General features: G+C 31.7%; 1 protein-coding gene across 1 annotated transcript in view; it reads left to right on the top strand.

The window, feature by feature from the left end:
* Positions 1-26,214, top strand: part of LOC136040643 (uncharacterized) — a 76,962-nt gene extending 50,748 nt beyond the window's left edge. Inside the window, exons 7-11 of the mRNA XM_065724925.1 lie at positions 2,603-2,757; positions 5,522-5,600; positions 16,641-16,803; positions 19,582-19,792; positions 22,148-26,214. Coding sequence (XP_065580997.1) covers positions 2,603-2,757; positions 5,522-5,600; positions 16,641-16,803; positions 19,582-19,792; positions 22,148-22,311 — 772 coding nt within the window. The 3' untranslated portion in view covers positions 22,312-26,214. The remainder of the gene's footprint in view (positions 1-2,602; positions 2,758-5,521; positions 5,601-16,640; positions 16,804-19,581; positions 19,793-22,147) is intronic.
* Positions 26,215-26,689: the final 475 nt, after the last annotated feature.

The following is a 26,689-nucleotide window of genomic DNA, read 5'->3' as shown; positions in this document are numbered from 1 at the left end:
TTTGTAGATTATAAGCAATCATTTGATTTAGCCAAAAGAAGAGCTTTAGGGGAGATCCTATCTTTGTATGGTATAACAGATAAATATCTGTTATACCATAGCTTATGATATAACATAATATATTGGTAACCTATAAATTGGTAACTTAAATACATGAGAGCCAGAACTAAGGTAGGATAAGCTTGTTTTGATAATACTTGGTTGTTCTACATTTCCTTGTTTTTTTCATAGGCATATATTTTGCGGGTGATACCTAACATGGGGATACCATAAGTAATTTATGGTAGGCACGCCACTTGCCTGGGTAGAGAATTTAAAGTGCCGACAACTTATAGGCAAGTGTGTATTCTCCTGATGAACCCTTGTGTTGAGTTGTTGCCTCTGAATTATTTGTCTTTACCGTTTTTATAGTTTGGTAAATGACGACTTATACTTATTGACGACACGACTGCCTGTCCACGGATTATTCTTTATGGTTGATTGTGCATGGCTACGCTATTTGACCTATGTGATTGTATGGATGAGTAGGGTTAAGGCCTCATTCAAGTGCTGGTCTATCTAAATCACTAATGTAGGAAAACAGTCTTCCTTTTCTCCTTCTGTCTTCTTTTTTTTTCTTTTTTTTTTAATGTGTTTGTGCTGTTGCATTGGTGATTTCCCTTTTCATTATATTAAAGTGATTAGTACTATGTGCAACGATGACATTGCTCCGGTTAAGGCAGGAAATAAGGTTAGTTGTTGCTTTCGTATTTAATTAGGAAATAATCAGGGATTTATTCTATCCCCATTTACATGCATCATGATGAACTCTTTGCTAAAGAACATGGCAAAGGCTATAGAAAAATGGAACTTTCCTAGACTTTGGTTATGCTGATGATCTGAGAGTCTTAGGTGAAAATGTTAGCAAAGTGAATGAGGTTTTCGAGGTTTGGAGAGGTCAGGGCGCAAGAATAGGCTTGCTTAAAAATTAACATTAAAAAGACTAAGTCTTTTAAACTGAGAATAAGTGAAGTTGAAAAAGTGATGTTGGGTAACGAGATGATCAATCAAATAGACAGATTACATAGATACATACATACATACCTGCATACATACATACTTACACTTACACAGATACTATTATTCCTAGAGACTGCGGATGTTGTGAAGATGCTAAAAGTAGAATAGACAAGGCACAAGGTGTTTTTTGCAGTTGAAAAAAGTTTGGACGAATATTAAGATAAAACTGCAATCCATGATTAGAACATTGGAAGCTACATTAATGACAGTGGTTAAGCATGGTTCTGGAACTCAGCCGCTCCGAAATACAGAGGATGGTTAATTCGATAATTTCCAGAGGAACTGTCTACAGATTCTTTTGGGTGCCCATCTGACTTACCGTGTTTCAAACAGCAGGCTGTACGGAATATAGTTCTATCCTGCTTTCTAGGGCTATAATAAGAGAAAGGTTGAAATTTCTGGGACATATTCTGCGAATGAAGCATGACAGATTGCCAAAGATTGTCCTTTTCGGCTAACCATTGAAGTCCAGACGAAAAGCAGGATGTACGCGAATTTAGCGGGTAGGGGTCATAAGAAAGGATTTAAGGGAAACTAGTACTTCTTGGGAGGGTGTAAAGAGGATGGCTTTAAATGGAATGGATCAAAGACATAGCTATTAGATTTTCTGACTGTAATGAACAAAGTGCCTATCTTAGAATTTTAATCCCGAAAGTTTGGGGAAAAAATCAGCGTGGGAGGGGGATTAGTTGCCCTCCGATTTTTGGGCCACTTAAAAATGACACAAGTACTTTTAATTTCCATTCGAAAGAGCCCTCACGTGATATTCCAGGATCACTAGGTCGATACGATCACCCTGGGGAAAAAACAACAAAAAGCCAAATGAACACACATCCGTGATCTTTCTTCTGGCAAAAAAAATACAAAGCTGCACTTTTTTTAGATAGGAGCTTGAAACCTCTACACTACGGTTTCCTGATTAGCTGAATCAGATGGTGTGATTGTCATTAAGATTCTATGACTTTTAGGGTGTGTTTCCCCTTTTTCGAAAAAAAGGCAAATTAACTCAGGCTCGTAACTTTTGATGGGTAAGACTAAATGTGATGAATCTAATTATTCTGATGTATTTCTTGGGATCAAAATGCGGTTTTTTACTGCTTAGGTTGCTATTGAAACGGGTCACTCCTTACTTACAGTTGGTTACCACGAACTGTTCGAAAAGAAGTTGTCCTACTTTGTATTACTTATTATGGTAAGTGAGATGATCCTTTCCATTCCAGTACTACTCTTTTTCTGGGCATGTTTTTTTTCTCTTTTCTTGTATTGTTGCGTTGCAAGTTTGCGCAACGCAACAATAATTTTTTCCAAATAAATAATTTTCCAAAGATAACGCAATAATCAAATTCTTTCTTCAAAATACTCGGTTTATTATAATTTGAGAAATTAATTTTACAATAAGACATCTCCAAAGGATAAAAAAGTATTATTTTTTGGTTTAAGTACCGTCAATCTTCTTTTCTCTCTAATAAGTTTCATGAAGAAAATTGTATTCTAATTTCGACAGCGCAAATGTCAAAACGATGACACTAACGTTTGTTTTCAGAGTCGCCACGGGAAACCCCGTGGTATTCACCTTGGCCCCTCCTGAGTGTCACATGGAAATACGTCAAGGCTATGGTACTACAGGTGCTCGCGTGAGTGGCCCAGTTCGTGTTGGTGACCCTTTAACCCTTATGGTGTACATGCGATCCCAGTACGGTAAGTCGATGAACTTAATACGCGGAAGTCATATTTTTTCTTTGCAAAAGGACGTTGAATTTTTCTTTTTAGTTTTTATCTTTGTTTACGGTTGATTTTTCAGATCTAATTTTTCTCTTTTTGGTAACTCACTGCCTTCCGATAGTCTTAGAACAAACAATTCCTATATATGGAATTTGATTATTTTGTTTTCCTTGTCTTATCCTGGCTTACTAAGAAAAAAAAATTTCCCGGAAAAAAATGTTTGCTTTTCCTTATTCATCTATCGCTAAAAGTATTTTTTCAAGTTTTTATTTTGCTACTATTTCCTGGCCTTCAAAGCACATTTGCACAAATAATTACCGTGTTCAAGTCAGCTTTTTACTTTGTCCCAACGCCATCCTGGTTAATTACAATCAAGAAATATCGATTGGTAAATTCCTTTAAGGCAAAATGAATCGGGAAATTATACAGAAATTTCTTTGGGGGAGGAGGATAAAGCACACTAAATGATTTGAATAAGAAGTGCCTATAACTTTTAGAGAAATTTTCAAATTCGTGGGGGGTGCTCTCCAGCGCACGTCCCTGCACCAAATTTTTTGTTGTTTATTACAGTGGGATGCTATTTGATTTCAAACTAATGTATATACCTTAAAACTTTTGACAATTAAAAGCTAAAAACACCTCAATCTTTACTAAGTTAATATTAGGGGATTTACTTTAAATTTAGAAGTTTGTACAGACCTCTGAGACAGTTTCTAGATTTCTTTGACGCCAACGCTTGAAATAGAACAATATAAATGAATGCTGGAATGTATCAGTTTTTTATTCCACAACTAGCACTATAGAAATAAAAACACTAAAAGAAAGAAAAAGGGTGAAAAAAGTAGGTGGATAAAACCCCTGAAAAGTCCCCCCCCCTTTGCAGAGCAAATAAATAAAAAACAAACTTGCATTTATTAGTCATTTGTTTGTTTTAAAGAAACTAAAAAAAAAAATACTAAGAAATCAATCCGAAGCTGAGATTAGTTGTCAGTAAGTCTGTGATCTGTAAAACTTTGATTTATTTATTATTATTATTATTTATTATTACTATTATTACTATTATATTATTATTATAATATTATAATATTATTTATTATACTTTATTACTATTATTATTTGATTTATTTGATTTGAATTCAAGCCAATGGCCCTAATAACAACTTTGTAGCAGCACATTCTGACGAATGTGCTATTTGACCCTTAACTTTTTAGTATGACTATAAAAAAAAAACTCAATATATTTCAAATTTAGTAATAATAAATAGCACATTTTTTGACTTACGGTATGTCAAACTATGAAAAAATCCTTCTCAGCAGGGATTAGTAATTTACTTTCAAAATGCTTCTTCAAATTAGTCTATAAATGTTATATCTTCCATACCCGTCTCTTCTTTGCTTTTTCATGGGTTGCTTCTCTTTTATACTCAGGGGTTTGCTTTTTATACTTTATATTTGCTTTTATGAAGCTACTTTTGATTCAGACTCTGAAGCTTTACATAGACCATGTATTTGATTTCTTGTTTTTATCTCTTAAACCATGACGCATAAAAATTCCTGAATTAAAGATGGTGCATTTCCAGTCAAATACTATTCTAAGAACCCGGAGAAATCTGGGGAAGGTAAGCAGGAAGGGTATGCGAAAGCATAGGATGGTTGGCCCCCAGCCCCCCATTGCACTTTGTGGCTGAAGGGCCACAAAACGGAAATCTACTCCGCTGGTAGAGACACTAAGGGTCTATTGTCGTCTTATTCACTTAATGAGAAACTAATTCTGAGACACAAAAACATTATTTTGTATTGTTACACATTTCTTGAATATTTTAAAGCAAGCTTATTCAAAACATTCTTGTTTGGATTAATTTATTGTTGACCATAATTCGCCGTTTTATTGGACTGATTTATCATCAGTATTATAAACTTCAGGGAAGCGATTTTTTCATTGAAAATTTATATCGCCCATAGTAGAGAAAAAATAATTGATTTGTTTTTATGATGGACGTAAGTCATATTTGGGTTCAAGAACAACCCCATTCCTTAAAGTAGTAATGACAGCAAAGATAAATTCTGATTGTTTGAATTTGGCACGTGGATACTTACACAACTACACAAGTGTAAATTAAGAAAAATTAGAATCCAAATTTTAATGAAAAAACCTACAAATGGAGCTGCGTAGTTTTTAGCGGCAGCATTGCCAAATTCAAAAATAAGAAACTTGGGTAATAAATCAGCAAGATAAGGCAACATGGCACCAAAACGACTAAGAAGGTGGTGCTTTTTCCACATGTAAGAGATAAGCAGTGGTAACTCCCCCCAATTTTTTAAAAAATACCCTTTTTATGTCTTTTCATTGAAATCCTATTTTGTATTTTTATTGGAAAAAGAAGATTGACTTTATTTTGAAGCTCCACTTGTCTTTTGGAAGGCAACTTGGACTTGTTGGACTTGTTGGACAATGGACTTGTCCATTGGTAACCAGTTCGTCATTGTTTTCAAGTTGAGACAAATTGCGTCAAACAAAATAGATTTGTCTACAAATAGGTTAAATTGGTTCTGAATTTAGCCAGAATGTATGAAAGAAATATATCAAGAATACCAGAGCTCGAAGTAGCAAATCAAATTAGAACAAAACCAATTTAATAAAATAGAATAAACGAAACCTTTTCTTTATAAAAATAATTGAAGAAAACAAATAAAAATCAAGGTGCCTCATTAAGAAAGATAATGAATAATTTATTTTTAGACGGCTTCGACATCGTCGTTAGCGAATGTTACGCACACAATGGAGGATCCAAAAGAATTCAATTAATAGACCACAATGGGTAAGTCATTCATCGCTGATTCTTTGGAATTAAACTGAAACGGTTTCCAGTGAACGTGGTCCGCTATGTCTTGTTATATATTTGGGTTAAATTTAATCGTAACGGTAGCTATTATCCTAACTTCGATATGTTTATTCATCTGGAAATTTCAACACGTAAGAATTATGACTCAGCGAAAGTAAACTTTGGGCTGCGTGATCAATATGCGTGCTTAACGTTATTAAAAATGACTTAATACAGTTTGGGACAATTTTTTTTTTTCATTGATTCTCATTAAAACTAGGCATACAATTGAAGACGATAGTAGTGCTGCCAAATAATGACGATAATAATGACGATAATGACGATAGAGTGCTGCCAATAATGAAGAAGTGCTGCCAATGACGATAGTAGTGCTATAAGATTAAATTCAAAAATCTCATTAAGAATTTATGCTGAAACAGAATCTGTTTCAACACAAATCATTTGGATTTTTTTGCCAATATAATTGGTCTCTAGTTAATACCAGGTTCGCTGCTCCTTTGGGTATATACTTGGAGTAGCAACTTCCTAAGTTTGAGACACAGAGGGATCTAAGCTAGGGGTACTGGTTCACTCACCCTGGTATACTTTGAAAACTAATAAATAAAATAGATGGCATTAACGGTAGCTCTATACAAGCTAGAGCAGTCATCAATACATTCTAGGAGAAATAAAAGTTTGACTCCTGTGACTCTATATTTTTGGTTTTTGGTGCTTAGATAATATATCATCGGAAACTTATCTCGTATGTTGTTTTAAATACTGTTTACTTTTGTTTTTCTAGCTTTACAGTCTATCAATTAATGAACACTTAAGCATCCCTCCCATTGTCCTGCTAGCAATGGATAAAAAAAAGACACATCAGTACTATTATTGCAAAAAATGAGTCTCCTTGTTGTTCAATCACAGGACTGTAAGCTGCTTTTGTAGGGTTTTTTAGCCATGGTGACTCTATTGGTGTACTTTTATTTCAATCTGACGCCATTTTTGAAGTTTCAGGTTCTTTTTCAAAATCCCTATAAATTTTATTTTGAAATAACATTTTACTAGTGAGACTAATCGAGATAATAGTTACCATTCCTGGATCAGCTACAAATGTGATTTTTTTTTTCTCACTAGACATTTTTTAAATGCGCATTTTAATTCTCGGTTGCTATGAGCCGTGGTTCATTATTTGCTAGATTGCAGCTACTGCTGCAACCATTGTAATTCCGTTAATACCATGCAATCCCAAGTGATACTCTTCATACACACAGCTACCATGGTGTCTATATAATTTTTTTGATTCTAAGTTTTTTTTATTCTAATTAGTAATTACAATCTTTTTTTTTCTTGGGCAATTCCACGTATAAGTGGCAGGGGGTAGGTGACTAAAAACAAAAAAAAAAGAACTAAAATTTTGAATTAAACTGTAATAAAGCAGAAGAAACCATGAATCAAGCATACGAAAAACCAAGCCAGAATGAATTAAAGATCAATCGCCATTTAGATTGAACAAAAATTCTCTGCTTAGTGATTGACTTAAATCACCTAAATACACAATTTTCCTAGAAAAGTGTTGTCAAATGATATTAATTTAACACTGAGGAAAATAATAGTTAAACCTTTTAATATTCTTTCTGTCCACAAGCTCACATTACTCTCAGTTTTACGGCTATTTCATTTTATTACTCAATTATTTATTTTTTTCTTGTTTGTCATACATTAAAAGTAATAAACAATTTCGAAGACCCATTTACAAAGATAAAAACAAAATATTTTCGGTAAGCACCGAAATAAACAACAAAAAACTCGCAAATTCTCTCAACTACCGCGGTTTGGTAAACCGCGGTAGTTGAAAACCCGCATTGAAAATTGTTTTCAATGCGGTTTGGTATTCTGCTGAGATGTATATGCTAATCCACATCTTAAAGGTAGTATAAGAATGCTTTCAAAGCTACTGAATTTTGTAAACTGGACCCTTCTTCTTCCCCCTTATATGTTTACGAGGTAGGGAGATTCCTTCATTTTCTCTCAAGTTCTTGCACTGATTATTGTGTGTCTCTATTTAGGTTCAGATGACATCTGCAAGAGTGAAGATTTTGGTTTTTGGTGACAATAATGCTTCTCTAAAATCTTTATCATCATGGTTGTAGGGTCGAATGCAACCTAGTAAAGAATGGAGTGTGGCCTTTAGTAAAAAAAATTATAAAAAAACACATTAAAAACTGTAAAATGGGAAGAATCACCATTTGAAGCTGATTCAGGGATTGTAACTTTTATTATGTCTTATTTATAAAAGTTTATTGCAAAAAAATACGGGGTTTTCGAAAAATGCCCTGAAAATCATCAAAATTGTGTCGAGTCGAAATAAAAACAACACCATGGCATCATCGGGGCTTAGAATACCACATAAAAGAATTACAATGCCCTATCGTGAGCAACAGTGACAATCACTTTTCATATAAGAGGCAGTACTCTTTTTATGTAGGTATGCCTTCTTGTAGTTATGGTAGGAATGCCCTTTTGTTTGTTTTATATACTGTTACTTCCAAATCAAGGGATAGGAAACAGTTAATGAGGGTGTCAAATTCTACAGAATTGATGGCAACTGATGTACAGAAAATACAGATGGCAACTGAGAACTGATTTACAAAAAATTCACTAAAGCTACGTTTGTTATATATGATTCACCTTGTGTTGTATCTTTGATGAATTGAGATATACTTATTCATCTCGAGATTTGTAAACCATAAGCCAAAATGTCTACAATCAAAATTGTGGATTGGGTCAATGAGGCGCTCCAATTGGGTTTGATTCCAGCTGCTTTATTCCTAGATTTGAAGAATGTCCTTGACACAATTGACCATAAGTAATTATCACTTAAGCTGGATAAAATTGGTGTGACTGGAAAGAGCATCTTATGGTTTAAATCGGCCGGAACTTAAACGGCCAGAAGCAAGTCGTAGGAAACGAGTGATCAACTTCTGTAACTAATAGGATAGCCTGCAGAGTCTATACTAGGGTCCATACTAGGTCCCTTTTATTTTTATGATAGAATTAAGTATTATTTGTCAGAAGCTGTTGTAATACTTTTCGCATATGATACTTTTTTTTCTTGTTGCTGCCTAATCAGTAAGTCTACTTTATGGTAAAATAAAAAGGCATTGGGTGAGTTTATTGAGTGGGCAGATTTTAAACTTCTGAAATTAAATTATATCAAAACTAATTACATTTATTTTCTCAGACTTCTAAAATTGAACTCAAGTCGGAACTAATTGCAAATGAGTTAAGTGTTTGGTAGCAAAATATTTGGGATTTATGATCAATGAAAATCTATCATAGAAGACACACTCTGAAGCTATAGCTTCAAGATTGTCAAAATCTAGGGGTGCGCTTCGTCGAGTTAAGAACTTAGTTTCGATGAGAATTCTTAAAATGCTTCATTTTGCTATTTTTTAACAGTATATTCCCTATGATTTCTCTATATGGATAACTACACTTTGTGTAATGTTTTAAAAAATGCAAAAAATCCAAAATAAAGCTATTAAACTTTTGTGACCTAAAGTACTCATTACTCACAATAATTACGTTAAGAATCACTAATTACACTAGTTATTATTCTGTTACTTTAATTACATTAAAATTGCACTAAAATCACATTAAATTACAATTAATTTACATTACAGTAGTAATTAATTACATTAATTACAATAATTACATTAAGAATCAACTTATTGATATTTCAAAAACTAGAGCTTATCAGTTAGTAATTTCACAAATCACTATCTTAATAATATACTTCCCTCTTCTTTCGATTTTTTCTTTCATTAATAGTGATCTCCATAGCCAAGATGTATGGGGAGCAACGAATCTAGTGCATCAACGTAGAAATACGACTATAGCTTCTTTCTGCTCTCTTTGGAGCATAAATTTTGCTCCCTGCGTATGGGATATAATTTCAGCTGTAATACGAAATACAAGTCATCTGGCATCCTTCTAGGCTACAGCGAAATAAAAATTTTCTTGCAAATGAATAGTAATTATGTCTGTAGCTTATGCAAGTAGAAAGGTTGTTGTATATGTGTGACTTAAGTATTATTGCCATAAGAATCATATAAAATGGTGTTTTTAGAATATGTAGGATACAAGACTCCCACCTGCTGCCAACAAGCCCCTTGTAGTTTTCAGCCGTCCTGGCCGAGTGGGTTGGTGCGCTGGATTCGGGATCTCTTGTCTGAGAGGACGCGGGTTCGAATCCCAGTGTACCCAATTCTTCGGTTTGGGACGGGGGTCAGTGGTGTGACTCTGTAAGCTTAGCCAGAGTCGACCCAGCTCTAAATGGGTACCTGGAGAAATCTGGGGAAGGTAAACAGGAAGGGTGTGCGAAAGCACAGGATGGCTGGCCCCCAACCCCCATTGCACTTCCTGGCTGAAGGGCCAAGAAACGGATATCAACACCGCCGGTACGGACTGTAAAGTCTAATGCCGTATCCTTTACCTTTTTTCTTTTTTTTAGCAGTTGCTGCTAAGAAAAATGTTCTGAATGTATTTGTCAAATAAAATTGTCTTATTTATCTTATCTAAAAAAAGTGACTCAGCAACAATCAGATTGCATGACCTAGTTGTGACAGTGTGATTTGTTGAAGAATGTCATGTAAAAGCAAAGTCCTTAACTCGGTGAAGAATGAGCACCCAGTAACCTAATTAAATAAAATGAATACAAGAAAATGAAGCAATTCAACATGGTACAGTTGTAACCATAATTGCTTCTTTTCTTCTAAAGAATAGCCCAGTGATGTTCAAAGCTGAAGATTAAGAAAAGAGAGCAATATACTTTCAAATAATTTTTATTCTCTAGCCAAAAGATTGGTATAATGTTTTTTTTGGCTAAATATATTTGCGAAGTATTTAATCATGGTTATCAAATGGTACCAAAGAATATCGGGGTTATTGGATACATTAAATATTTTAAATACATTTTAATATAATTAATATTTTTATTTTGTTAATATAATTTTAAATTAATAATTCAGTATAATTTTTGTTTTATTCACTAGCCAAAAGAATGGTATAAGATTTTTTTGGCTAAAGATATTTAGGGATTATTTAATCATGATTATGTACCTAAGAATATCGTGTTCAGACACGTAAGCAGAAATATTTTTGGAGATATATATTAAATAAATACATTAAATATTTTAAATACATTTTAATATAATTCATATTTCCGATTATATCAATATAATTTTATATCAATCATAATCAAATAATTACGGTTGTTATAAGTTATATTAATATTATTAATTTAATTTATATTAACATACAAAGTATATAAAGTATTTAAATGATAAAAAATAGCAAAAAATTTGAGTAAGAATTGCCGAGAAGATTCAGAATAAATTTAAAATTTCGGGGTAGAGAGGCCCAGAGCCCCCAGTGTGCATCTCGGGTCGGTGCTATTGTTTCTAATCCTGAGGTAGTTGCGCCTAGAGAGAGGGAACGTGGTCATGATTGCATAAACATGGGTTCACAGACAGTCATGACCAACTACAAACTTTTGGGGGAAAAACCTTTTATTTTTGATTTTTGTGTTCCATTCAGATGAACCTATCAGAGCATAAGCAAATATTAGAAAAATGAATCAGTATTGATAGAATAAAATCATGGGGCGGTGTTCTTAAACTTGAATGCTGAACCCCAAGGGAGGTGGGGTCATGATTGCATAGACGCTATGTTGCAGTCCGTCAGTTTACACTCGTTATAGAACATTATACACTCGTAGACGAAAGAATTTTTTTTTATTTGTTAATTATATTTCATTAGCATATGTTTCTTGATTTATTTCAATCAGATGAATCTATGAATGCAGAAACAGAAACGTAGAAAAATAAAACAGTATGTATAAAATAAAATTATGGGGTGTTGTTCCTAAGCTCGAATGCTGAGCCCCCTAGATGTCGGGTCATGATTGTATAAAAACTGTGCTGTAGTCAGTCAGGAAATATTATGCACTGGTAGAAGAAAGATTTTTTCTATTTATTAGTTATATTCTATTAACATATTTCAATAGTATATATTTCTTAATTTGTTTCAATCAGATAAACCTATGAATATCGACACAAAAACTGAGGCAAATGAATCAGTGTATATAAGAAAAAATCTTGAATTTTCTTGAAATCCTAAACTTGAATGCTAAACCCCAAGGGAGGTGGGGTCATGATTGCATAGACAATGTGCTGAAGTCAGTCAGGAAACATTGTATACTCGTAGAGGAAAGAAATTATTTTTATTTGCTAATTATATTTCACTTGATTTATATCAATCAGATGAACCTATGAATGCAGAAACATAAACGTAGAAAAATAAAACAGTATGTACAAAATAAAATTATGGGGTGTTGTTCCTAAACTCGAATGTTGAGCCCCCTAGATGTGGGGTCATGATTGCATAAAAACTGTGCTGTAGTCAGGAAATATTATACACTCGTAGAAGAAAGAAATTTTTTTATTTATTAATTATATTCCATTAATATTTTTCATTAATATATATTTCTTAATTTGTTTCAATCAGATGAACCTATGAACACCGAAACAAAAACTTAGACAAATGAATCAGTATGTATAAAAGAAAATCATGGGGTGTTGTTCCTAAACTTGAATGCTGAACCCCAGGGAGGTGGGGTCATGATTGCATAGACATTGTGTTGCAGTCAGTCAGGAAAGATTATACACTCGTAGAGGAAAGAAATTCTTTTTATTTGCTAATTATATTTCATTAATATATGTTTCTTGATTTATTTCAATCAGGTGAACCTATGAATGCAGAAACATAAACGTAGAAAAATGAATCAGTATGTATAAAAGAAAATTGTGGGGTGTCGTTCCTAAGCTTGAATGCTCAACTCCCAGAGAGGTGGGGTCATGATTGCATAGACATTGTGTTGCAGTCAGTCAGGAAACATTATACACTCGTAGAGGAAATAAATTTTTTATTTAGTAATTATATTTCATTAACATATTTTTCTTGATTTTTTTCAAACAGGTGAGCCTATGAATGCCAAAACAAAAACTTAGACAAATGAATCAATATGTATAAAAGAAAATCATGGGGTGTTGTTCCTAAACTTGATTGGTGAGCCCCCTGGAAGTGGGGTCACGATTGCATAGAAACTGAGTTTTCGTCAGTCGGGAAACATTATACGCTCGTAGAGGAAAGAAACATTTTTTTTTATTTATTAATTATATTTCATTAATATATATTTCTTAATTTATTTCAATCAAAAGAACGGATAATAAGACTTGAATAATTGTTTGTTGAAAGGGGTTGGAAATTTTACCTTTTAGCCTGCTTTAGTCCCTAAAATTGATCTAAAGCCAACATAAAATCTACTACTTATCGCCCCACTAAGATGATGGTCCTTTGAGGGAACCTTTTTAAAGTTCTTTCTATTTCCAATCTATACCATAGATTTCGAATCAATGTAGTAGATTAAAAATGTACTACTTATCCGCCGACCAAGATGATGGACCTTTGAGGGAACTTTTTGAAAGTTCTTTCTATTTCCAATCTATACATTATTAGCAAATGAATAACACAGAGATTAATTTGCTATAGTTCTGAGATAAAAATGTGTTTAAATTTCTTATGTCTTATAAACTTTTTAAAGTGCTTTTCACTTTTTGGACTTAAATTCTGTCAATACTCTGTCATTCTGAGTTAACAAAATTATGGCGAGTTAAAAGGTAGAATAATTTCCATAGTTTCTAAGCTGAGTTGAAGGTGAAAACTTTTGACAGAAAGTTAAAAATTGTGTAATTTCCTTGGAGAATGTTGACCTCTAAAGCTTGTTAGTTTTCCAGCCAATGTGTCATTCATTCTCTGTTGCTGTAAAATTTGCTATATTTTACTCCGTCTATATTTTGCTATAAATACTCCGTCTCTGTTTACTTTGTATTGTATGACGGGTTAGAAATAAAATAAATAAATAAATAAAATCAAAAATAGCTTTCGATAAAACTTTCAAATTTGTCAACGCGGCATAAAATTTCGACTGCAATAGCCGAAATGTATACAGAAGAAGACACAATGAAAACAGGCATGCTTCATTTCTCATTTTTCAAATTTCTATAGTGGTAAATTTTATATTCATGGGCAAATCTCGAATCCTTAAATTTAGAGGTTCGATTTCAAGTTTCAAGTTCGATAAAATTTCAAGAAAAATTTAGCCTCAAGCTAGTAGATCTCGCCAGGAAAAAAACAATTGAAATACATTTTTTTAAACCCTTAAGAACAAATCACTTACGTTTTCAGATGTATGTGTCGTTTCATAATCTATCCATATTCGCTTTGTTTATTTTTTCAGTTATTTTTTTCAGCCTCAAGCCAGCAAATCTCGCCAGGAAGAAAAAAATATTAAATACATTTTTTAAACCTTTAAGAACAAATTACTTATGTTTTCAGATGTATGTGTGGTTTCATAACCTATTTATATTCGTTTTGTTTATTTTTAAAATATTTTCTTTTGGCTTTAAAAAGCCCCGTTTTTGATTGTTTCCTTTCTTTATATTATGGGAGGCCAATTGTGTTTCTTTGGCATGCTTCATTTCTCATTTTTCAAATTTCTATAGTGGTAAATTTTATATTCATGGGCAAATCTCGAATCCTTAAATTTAGAGGTTCGATTTCAAGTTTCAAGTTCGATAAAATTTCAAGAAAAATTTAGCCTCAAGCTAGCAAATCTCGCCAGGAAAAAAACAATTGAAATACATTTTTTTAAACCTTTAAGAACAAATCACTTACGTTTTCAGATGTATGTGTCGTTTCATAATCTATCCATATTCGCTTTGTTTATTTTTTCAGTTTTTTTTTTTAAGCCTCAAGCCAGCAAATCTCGCCAGGAAGAAAAAAAATATTAAATACATTTTTTAAACCTTTAAGAACAAATTACTTATGTTTTCAGATGTATGTGTGGTTTCATAACCTATTTATATTCGTTTTGTTTATTTTTAAAATATTTTCTTTTGGCTTTAAAAAACCCCGTTTTTGATTGTTTCCTTTCTTTATATTATGGAAGGCCAATTGTGTTTCTTTGGCATGCTTCATTTCTCATTTTTCAAATTTCTATAGTGGTAAATTTTATATTCATGGGCCAATCTCGAATCCTTAAATTTAGAGGTTCGATTTCAAGTTTCAAGTTCGATAAAATTTCAAGAAAAATTTAGCCTCAAGCTAGCAAGTCTCGCCAGGAAAAAAACAATTGAAATACATTTTTTTAAACCTTTAAGAACAAATCACTTACGTTTTCAGATGTATGTGTCGTTTCATGACCTATCCATATTCGTTTTGTTTATTTTTTCAGTTATTTTTTTCAGCCTCAAGCCAGCAAATCTCGCCAGGAAGAAAAAAATATTAAATACATTTTTTAAACCTTTAAGAACAAATTACTTATGTTTTCAGATGTATGTGTGGTTTCATAACCTATTTATATTCGTTTTGTTTATTTTTAAAATATTTTCTTTTGGCTTTAAAAAACCCCGTTTTTGATTGTTTCCTTTCTTTATATTATGGAAGGCCAATTGTGTTTCTTTGGCATGCTTCATTTCTCATTTTTCAAATTTCTATAGTGGTAAATTTTATATTCATGGGCAAATCTCGAATCCTTAAATTTAGAGGTTCGATTTCAAGTTTCAAGTTCGATAAAATTTCAAGAAAAATTTAGCCTCAAGCTAGCAAATTTTTCCAGGAAAAAAACAATTGAAATAATTTTTTTTAAACTTTAGGAACAAATCACTTACGTTTTCAGATGTATGTGTCGTTTCATAACCTATCCATATTCGTTTTGTTTATTTTTTCCATATTCGTTTTGTTTATATTTTCTTTTGGCCTTAAAAAATCCCGTTTTTCATTGTTTCCTTTCTTTATATTATGGGAGGCCAATTGTGTTTAAGAAATTGTGTTTAAGAAATTATCCATAACCAATCCAATAGAAAGCTAAGGCTTTCTCAATTACCAATCCAATTACTAATTAATTATCAATTATCAATCCAATAGAAAGCTAACGCAGCACACCGTAAGAAAAAAAATTCGTAGTCAGAATTCATTACAGGTTAGACATAGTTCAAAATTGAGGGGTCGACTAATGACGAAAGTGACCACTTGGATCTCAATAATTAACATAAGTAGAGTCAAACTTTTTCAGAATTGTAATACACCCCATGCAAAAAAAACCTATTTCTAGAACCCAGTGGACGATCTTCTAGCTAATGAATAGTAAACATATAAAATTTGATTTTCCTCAACACTTTGTGCATTAAGATGCATAGTTAGAAAAACGAGGAGGGGACTCGTCTTGTAAGTATGAATGTTAGAGGGTTGTCTTTGCTCACCATTTTCATTCAGTAGGTGCGGGATAAAAATACTTATGTTATATTTGTTTATAAAAATTTACATATATTGAGTTAAAGCTTTTCAGAATTGTAATACAGCCCATATAAATAAAAATATATATCTCCGGAACCCAGTGGACAATCTTCTAGCTAATGAATAGTGAACATATAGCATTAGATTTTGATCAACACTTTTTGTATTAAGATGCATAGTTATAAAAACGAGAAGGGGACTCGTTTTGTAAGTATTAATGTTAGAGGGTTGTCTTTGATCCCCATTTTCATTCAGTAGGTGCGGGATATTAATAGTCATGTTATATTTGTTTATAAAAGTTTACATATGTGGAGTTAAAGTTTTTCAGAATTGTAATACAACCCATATACAAAAAAAGGAAAAAAAAATATTTCTTGTTACCCAATGGACGATCTTCTAGTTGATGAATAGTAAAACCCTAAACTTTTGATTTTCCTCAAAACTTTTTGCATTAAGGGGAATCAAAAACGAGGAGGGGACCCTTCTAGTAAATATGAATGTTGGAGGATTGTCCCTGCTCACCATTTTTATTCATTATGTGCGGGAAAATAATCTCGTGTTATATTTATTTTCTTACTACTTTCTACGCTGAGACGCATGATAAAAAAATTGTTTTAGATGCCCAGTGGACGATAAGATCATCAGTCGATTTAGAGGAACTTGGACAGATTCTGGTTTATATGAAACACAGGTATTTGCATACATGAAAACTTTCAGATTTACAGGAAGCCCAGCCCTCTATATCGAGTGTGACATCAGAATGTGCCATGGTCAATGTCCGGTAAGATTTTTGGGTAATATTCCGTTACATGGCCTCTTTTAGCTAAGTAATTTTGCGTAACTAAACTATCCACGAAGTTTGATATAATTCTATAATTTGAATAATAATTTTTGTTTATAATTGGTATAATAATTATACAAATTATAATAATATTATTTGGTATTACGCTCTTATTCCTTCTTCTTAAATATACAAGTCCACTATGACATAGTGTTCTATGAAGGAAATACAATATGCCATGGTCAATTGCCGGTAAAATTCATGAATAATATTCTGATACATTGCCTCTTTTACCAAAATAATTTTACGTAACTAAACAATCCACGAAATTTGATATAATTATATAATTGGAATAATAATTGTTATTTATGATGGGTATAATAATTATATAAATTATTATTATATAATTTGGTATTATGCTTTTATTCCTTCTTCTTAAATGTGCAACCCCATAATGACATAGTTTTCCATGAAGGAAACAGAATGTGCCATGGTCAATGTCAAGTAAGATTTATTAGTAACATTCTGTTACATGTCCTCTTTTACTAAAGTAATTTTACGTAACTAAACAATCCGCAAAGTTTGATATAATTCTTTAATTTGAATAATAATTGTTATTTATAATCGATATAATTAATCATGTAAATTATAATCATATAATTTGGTATTACGCTCTAATTCTTTCTTCTTAAATATACAACCTCACAATGACATAGTATTCCATGAAGGAAACAGAATGTGCCATGGTCAATGTCCGGTAAGATTTTTGGGTAATATTCCGTTACATGGCCTCTTTTAGCTAAGTAATTTTGCGTAACTAAACAATCCACAAAATTTGATATAATACTATAATTTGAATAATAATTGTTATTTGTAATTGGTATAATAATTATATAAATTACAATTATACAATTTGGTATTACACTCTTATTCCTTCTTCTTAAAAATGCAAGCCCACAATGAAATAATGTTCCATGAAGAAAACACAAGAATAATAAAAGATAATCATTATTCGATTCCCAATCAACACTCATTACAAATATAAGGGTCACTACCGTTACGATTGCAATCCTTCCCCCACTAATGGGGCCAAGTATAGCTGAAGACTATGTACAGAATTAACTTTATAGTATGCAGGATTAGATGAGATAAAAATTTAATAATCAGATTTTTATGTTTTCTTTCATTTGCATCCACATTTTGAAGTATTTTTAAATAAAGAATTTCTCGTTATTTCACGCATTAAATAATTCTCGTTATTTTTCCTTATACAACTGTTTTCATGATTCCACAATGATGTCACATAGGTTAAGAATGAAATGCCTGCTAGTGAAGGCATGCGCAGATTCAAAAAATGATTAAAAGGGGATAAATATATTGTTTAGGGTCACAACTTCCCCCGGTAGGGGGAATTACAAAAGTAGTGCCTCAATATTTTGGAAAGAATGCTGTCTGGGGATTGAAAGGTGGCACTCTTTTGTTAATATTTCATTTCCTCCGTTAGAGGCCATAGTGCAGACTGTTGCCATTTTTTATAATTAAAGTACTCATATTTTAAATTTTGAATAGCTCTTTTACATTTACATAAAATTATCAGTAATTATTTACCCTTCAAATTTTTGCAGAACCGTTGATAAATTGGGGGGGGGGCTATAAGTCTCCCGAGGTCAAGCTTCAAAGGGACATAGTATTAAAATCTAGTATTATATTTTGCCTGTTTCTTCATGAGGAAATTCGTGATACAAGTTTAATTACTCTTTATTTAAGGTACTAATTTTTTTTAACTATTTGTAATTAGTTTTTTCAGATGGGTTTAAATTCAAAATTGAAACGGATCCAAAATCAAAACGCTTCAAACCTAAAACACTAAAATAATTTTTTGTTTTTTCCGAACTTTTTCTTTAATAGATAAGTAAAATGAAGGACAAAAGAAAAGAGCACAAAATTGACTGATAGTAAAAGTTGATAGCATAAATTATTAAAAAAGATTAACAAATAAAAAGTACTTATCAACAAAATTCGTACATTCACCCTCTTCTCTTTTAAAATAATTCGTATGACAAATGTATATGTCGTTGACTCAAATACGCAAGAATTTTTCTCTAGGGGGAGGGGGAATAAAAAACAGCTTTATTTGATAATTTAAATAAGAAATGGCCAGAAATTCTCGAAAATCTGGGACTTTCAATCCCAAATTCAAAATAATAAAATGAATTACAGATGTTTTGTATCTGTAAAAATAATTCATAGACATCACTCGAAAAAAATGGGATTATGCAAAAGCGATAATGGTATAAAATGACATATTTCGATTAAGTCCCTTTTTGAGTTCATTGAGAGTTTTTTTTTAATCAGGTAATTATTGTTTTTACTTATTTTACTCGAACATGAAAAATACCTCTTTGCGAGCTTAAGCTTGAAAATTTTCCAGAAAATCTAATTTGCAAGGGAAATTGGTAAAAATAATCAAGGGTGAGTCACAAATTGTGTATTTGTTTTAAAATTAATACAAAAAGATAAAATCTGCGAAAATAATCATTATTATTAATAAAGCCTCAAAAACGAAATTACTTTTACGAAAATGAGAAAATCCTTAATTCACGAGTTCCCCAGGGATATTTAATTTAGTATTACGCACTTTTTCTTTCTTCTCAAAAATAACAGCCTAAAATGAAAATTTATTTATTTATAGAGTGAATTGTTCTAAAATGACACAACTCATTTTTAATATACAATCAATGAATAAACCAATCTATAATTTTTTTATAATAATTCCAGAACCAGGGATGTCATTGGAGAAACGCAAAGGAAATATCGAAGAGATCCGTGGACAGTGTTGCAATCAATAAAACAGTTCCTCTTTCGGACAAAATCAACCTATATCAGGCATTGCAAGTAATAGCTGAAGAAGAATCAAGCAAAGAGCTAAAATCTGAAGTTGAAGCTGACTCAATATGCTTGACTCCTGTTAAAGTAACTTTAATAATGGGTATGCTTTAATTTTTAATTTATAATCTGAAGATGAAGCTGACTCAATATACTTAACTCCTTTTGAAATAATTTTAGCTATGGATGAGCTTGAATTTTAATCTTGAATATCAAGTTGAAGCTTACTCAGTATACTTAACTCCTGTTAAAATAATTTTAATATTTAATAATTTTAATATTATTTAATAAATAAAATAATAATATTTAATATAATTTTATAATTTTAAAATAATTTTAATATTTTATAAAATAATTTAATATGGGAACCAGTAAAGATTAAATATGAAGCTGAAGCTTACATAGTGTGCATATATCCTTTTAAAATACTTACTATGGGAAAACTTTTAACCTTTTAACTTTAAATATGGAGTTGGAGCTTACGCAATGAGCATATATCCTCTTAAAGTACTTACTACGGGAAAATTTTAACTTTCTAAGTTTAAATTTGAAGTTGAAGCTTATTCAATATATTCAGCCTTAGTTGATTAGCTTAATCTGTAGGTAAACTTTGGATCTATGAAGTTTGTGTTTGAAGTTGAAACTTACAAAATATGCTTAACTCCTGTTCAAATAATTTTAATATGGGTAATCTTTGAACCAGTAAAATTTTAATATGAAGTTGAAGCTTACGCAATGTGCATATATCCTCTTAAAATACTTACTATGGAAAAACTTTTAACCTTTTAAGTTTAAATTCGAAAGTATTGAATGTTCAAATAATTTTGATATGTCTAATCGTTGAACCAGTAAAGTTTTAACATGAAGTTGAAGTTTATGCGATGTGCATATATCCTCTTAAAATAATAACTATGAGTAAATTTTTAACCTTTTAAGTTTAAATTTGAAGTTTAAGCTTATTCAATATAATCAACCTCTGTTAAATAACTTAATCTATAGGTAAACTTTGGACCTATGAAGTTTGTGTTTGAAGTTGAAACTTACTCAATATGCTTAGCTCCTGTTCAATAATTTTAACTACGCATAAGCTTTGAGTCTGTTACGTTTAATATGAAGTTGAGGCTTACTCAGTGAGTAAGAAGTTGAGGCTTACTTTACTCCTGTAAAACTAACTTTAGTTGTAGGTAAACTTTTAGTTTGTCAAATTTAAATTTGAATTTGAGGCTTAGTCTAAATGTAAACCCCTATTAGAATAACTTTAGCTATGGCTAAACTTTGTATCAATTGTATTTAAAGTTGAAGCTTAGAGAATTCGAAGCTTTGTTAATATGCTTAAATCCTATTAAATTATTTTTAATTATGGGTACACTTCAAATCTACTAAGTTTAAATTTGAAGATTAATTAACGTGCTTAACTCATGCTAAAATAACTTTATCTATGGGAAACATTGATTTTATTAAGTTTGAATTTTAAGTTTGGAAAACTTAGGTTTAGAAAAGGTGTTTTAATAGGCTTAGCTCCTTAAAATAACTACAACCATGGGTATAATTATAATCTACATTTAAGTTTGAAGCTTGGTTAGTTTTTAGCAGTAGTAGATAGTTTGTATGTCATCGTAATTGCTAGATATTTCAATGTTTTAAATTATTAGATTAAAATATTTATGATAGCTTAAAGCAAGATCTGGAAATTCTAGTTAGGAAATTTCCATATTCTCAAAATCTCATGGATGTGTATATTTGACAACGCTGCATACTTTTTGAATATTGGTAGACTCTAATTCAGGCCATCTTTATTTTTATTGAATGTAAATTGGAGAAAGTTTTAGATAAGGATATCTGGAGCACTACCATAATTTCTTCATATTTAAATTTATTGACTGATGAAATCGGATGAAATTTCTGATAAGATCTACTTTAGGATAATTTTAAATTAGATAGAAAATTCATGCTAAAAACAATTTGGTTCTCAAAATCTCCCTTGTGGACATTTGACCACATTTAATCGATAATTTAAGTAATCAGTTTTGCTTATTTGCCTTCACGGTTCTGTTGCAAAACTGGCTTTTCTCCAATTAGCCACGTATTGGTGGCAAATTTATTTTAATTCAAAAATTTGACAACACCATATACTTCCTGAATGTTTTCAAAATATTCTTTGTGGGCATTTAACATTGCCATTTACTTTTCAACTTTTTGTAGACTCTAGGGCCAACGGACAAAAACTATTGTCAAATTTAATTAATCAGTTTTACTTAATTACCTTCACGGTTCCGTGGCAACACTGTTATATGAAGCAACACTGGATAAATATGATTCTGCCTCTTCAAAAATTGCAGTTTCTCAGTACAAATGAATCTAATATGGGTCCAGGAAGTAAAAAATGTTTTAGGGGTCAAGGGGATACGAAGAGTATGTACACGGCCTTCATCGCTAAATATTTAATTCGTTTTTTCAGGTTTGATATCTATACTGCTTCTTGTCTTCGGAACAGCGTGTGTTACTTCTTTCATAAGAGCTCGTCGCCTTCAAGTGCTGCTTAAACTGTCCAATTCAGAAGATTTTTACAGAGCTTACAATCATAGTAACTTTCATAACTTTTCAAAATCTCAGCATAGCTGAATTATTCGAGACTATTAAATATTTCCTGTGCCAAGCAATATTCGCTATTTGCTACAGCTAAAGTGATATATACATCCCTAGCTTTGTATATATGTTCTAAGCTACGTGCCTGCAAAATGTTAATTCATTTTAAAACTCTGCAATATGTGAATTCAAAAAAGTATAAATTTTACTTAAGGCTAATACATACTTTATGTATATATTTCAAGCTACGTCCTAACAAAATATAGATTTAGCTTTAAACTCAGTAATATTTAAATTCAGAAAAATCGGTTTACAGCTTTAAGTTCATACATACTTAAGTTTATAAATGTATACTGTAAGCGAGCACAAAACATAAATTCAACTTCAAATTCAGCAAAACATAAATTAAGAAAAATATAAATAGAGCTTTAAGTTCATTTGCCCTCCAAGACCTCAGTTTGCCTCCTCCCTAGCTGAAATTTTATTTCTGCAAAAGATCTTGTCAAAACTAAGATAAGCCTGCATAATTCAAGCATCAAGAGGAATAAGTCAGTTTCCTAGTTATATAGGTAGCATACTTTATGATACATACTTTATGTATACATTTCAAGCTACGTACCCACCAAATATAGATTTAGCTTTAAATTCAGTAATGTTTAAATTCAGAAAAATTAGTTTACAGCTTTAAGTTCATACATACCTAACTTTATAAATCTATACTGTAAGCGACGCGTCCACAAAATATAAATTCAACTTCAAATTCAGCTAAACATAAATTAAGAAAAATGTAAATACAGCATTAAGTTCATGCCTACCTTCAGGGGTGTATTTCGCTATGAGGCAAGGGGGCAACTGCCCCCTCAAGACCCCAGAATGCCCTCCCAGACTTCAGTTTGCCCCCCTTCCCAGCTGAAATTTAGTTTCTGCAAAAAATCTTGTCAAAACTAAGATAAATCTGCCTCATTCAAGCATCCAGATAAACGGGTCAGTTTTCTTTTTATTTTCAGTTTCCAGTTTCCATATTTTTTCCTTTATGGTAACATATGGCTCATTTTTTAGTCTTTACTGTCATTTTCATTTTATTGGGAAAATTAGCTCTGAAATTCCCCTCCCCCGGATTTTGACGAAATTACGCCACTGCTACCTTTATATGTATCTTTTAAGTGATATGCCCTGGAAACATAAATTGTATTATGTATAGATTATGTATTATGTTAATTAACATAATTGGTGGGTAATTTGTTCATACATACCTAACTTTATAAATCTATACTGTAAGCGACGCGTCCACAAAATATAAATTCAACTTCAAATTCAGCTAAACATAAATTAAGAAAAATATAAATACAGCTTTAAGTTCATACCTACCTTCAGGGGTGTAATTCGCTATGAGGCAAGGGGGAAACTGCCCCCTCAAGACCCCAGAATGCCCTCCCAGACCTCAGTTTGCCCCGCTTCCCAGCTGAAATTTAGTTTCGGCAAAAAATCTTGTCAAAACTAAGATAAACCTGCCTCATTAAAGCATCCAGAGAAACAGGTCAGTTTTCTTTTTTGTTTTCAGTTTCCAGTTTCCATATTTTTGCCTTTATGGTAACATATGGCTCATTTTTCAGTCTCTACCGTCATTTTAATTTTATTGGGAAATTAGCTCTGAATTTGCCTTCCCCCCCCCCAGGATTTTGACGAATTCACGCCACTGCTAGCTTTATATGTATCTTTTAAGTGATATGCCCTGGAAATATAAATTGTATTATACATAGATTATGTATTATGTTAATTATGTTATAATGATTCAGCAATTTAGAGATTCAGAAAATCACAAGTTAATCTTTAGTCTCATACATACGTAACTCTATATGTATCTATAAAGCTACATGCCAATAAACCATAAATTCAGTTTTAGATTCAGTAATATATGCATTCAGAAAGTTATAAATTCAGCTTTAAGTCCAGGTGTGCCGAACTTAACATCTATTTTTAAAACTAATTGTCCGTAAATTCAGCGTTAAATCGTTAGAAATGAATTAAAATATTAAACCGTATAAAACTTTCAATTAGAAAGTATACATTTGGAGTTTCTTTAAATACAACTAAAATTACAAATTTTTTGGCTTCACTTCTGGAAGTTCTCACTTTTTTTTCTTTTTTCCGGTACTAAAAAGTTCCATCCATTTTTAAAAGCAAATCGATTATTGCCACAAAATATAAAAATCTGTGGTACACATCAGTTTAAAAAAAATTGTCATTTGGGTCTCTGTTAGTGATAAAACAGAGACATTTGAATAGATATTAATAGAAATAATAGATTCAAACAGATATTTGAAATTAGAATCCTATTATTATAAGTATTATGTAGTTGATGAGAAAATATATTCCTGGCTGAAAAAGACTGCATTGAGCTGTATTAGCCTTACTTACCTATAATCGTGCAGTACTTACTTATATTTGTGCAGTACTTGGCATTCTCCACCTCCACTGGATTCCACCAGTAAGGCAGGGAACTGGCTTCACCGAACTGGCTTCAACTGGCTTCACCGAATTCTAGGTGTTTTGAATGAATATGTTTAATCGTAAGCTATCCATATTCAAAAGGGCTAATCCTACAGATTCACACCCAATAACCCCCACCCCAGAGCCAAAGGATTGGCAACACCTCTACTCAAATCCCCGTCCTCAATGTCATTGGACTTTAATTCCAGTGTGCCATCTGGTCAGCAAGGATGGCTATGGTGGCTTTTTAGCCATATTCATAAGATGATTTCTAAGGGTCGTTCTTATTGATCATATCTTAGCAAACTACCAGTTCGGTGCTGCCAATGAATTATTACAGTGTCACACGTATATCAGAATGTCAAGGTATTGATTTAGCTATACAAAATTCTGGCCCTGATGAAATAATAAAAAAAAAAACAACAACCTAACGTCATTCGTGAGCGCAGGAATTTTTTCCTGAGAGCCAAATAAAAAAAGTCGAATTTTTTCTTACGAGAAACAAGTTTTATTTGGCAATTTAAATAAGAATTTCCCAGAGATTCAATAAAATTTATGACTTTGGGAGGAGGGGGATCTTTAATTGGGAATTTTTTATTGCAGCTCTGTGTAAAGTCACGGTTTGAAAATATAAACTTCCTTGACTTTAGATAACAAATCAAAAATTTATTATTGATTATAATTAAAAACATAATTAAATAGAATTTTTTTTAATAACATATCAAAACCCTTACAGGGAAAATAGATCTTGAAGTCATTGTTCTTGCAAAAAGCTTATTGTATTCAGCCTATTCATGAGCGCCACCAACAAAATTCCCAAAAGTGCATGTGATACATAGAGCTTTTTTTTTACCAAGATTTAAATCGTAACATTTCTTATTTGCTTGTTTTTATGCATTTTGATTTCACAGGGGTCGATTGTCCTTCCAGGCATCCATTTGCCAGTGTCCGTAGGGGCATCATATGGACATGAAATTTGAAAGATGAAAAAACTTTGGATTTTAAAACATAAATATATAGGGAAAATATAAATACCTAAAAAAATTACTTTTATTTAAAATTATTTTGAAATTCATTTCAGATCAAAAATTCAAGATAATTCATTCGAAAAACGACAATTAATTGAACCATATTATGTATTTTTTTTTCCGAAAACAAAATGGTTACTATGTTGCAATGTTCAGTTTAAAGTGTTTTGCTAATCATTTTATCAGTCCTATTATGTCTATTTTTATATTGTGTATGTAAGGCGTTATTGTATGTAAGGCTGGGGGTGATGGATTCTTGTGTTCATTCTTGTTTTGTATTGAACTTTTATACCATGTTCTGCCAGTTAATTATCAGCTTGTATTCGCTCATCTTGTGGGGGCTTGTAATGGGATATTCCTTCGTTTTTTTTCTTTTTTGTCATTTTTGGATTTTCTGCCTTAAATAAATTTGTTTTGTTTATCCCCCGTTGTTATTTATTTCTTTTTTTCAGGATAAAGAAAGAAAACGACCAAAAATGGGTTTATTATAAACCAACGAAAATACTGAAGAAACATGGAAAGTGAACATTTCGAGGGAACAACCACCTCTCTTCTTCAGCACGAACAAAATGATAAAATCAAGTAAAATGCCGAGGAAAAAAACAAAAAACACACACGGAAAGTCAACAAAACCAATGAAAAAAACTGCCAAAAAACTAAGGAAAAATAAAAAGGCCAAAAATTGTAAGAATTAAAATCAAATACTGGACAACAATAAAGTGAGTCATTCGCCAATATCCGCGGCTTGCCCAAAATATTGGCGAATGACTCTTTTTATTATTGTTAGATATTTGATTTTAATTCTTATAATCATTGGGCTTTTATTGAATTTTATTTCACTTAAATTTCTTGGCGGTTTTTTCATTGGTTTTTAATTGGTTTTGTTGACTTTCCAC

Source organism: Artemia franciscana, chromosome 21 (genome assembly GCF_032884065.1).
Source record: "Artemia franciscana chromosome 21, ASM3288406v1, whole genome shotgun sequence".
In the NCBI taxonomy this organism is placed as follows: Eukaryota; Metazoa; Arthropoda; class Branchiopoda; order Anostraca; family Artemiidae; genus Artemia; species Artemia franciscana.
The sequence above is the reverse complement of the archived record's forward strand: the minus strand, read 5'-3'. Positions and strand labels throughout refer to the sequence as shown.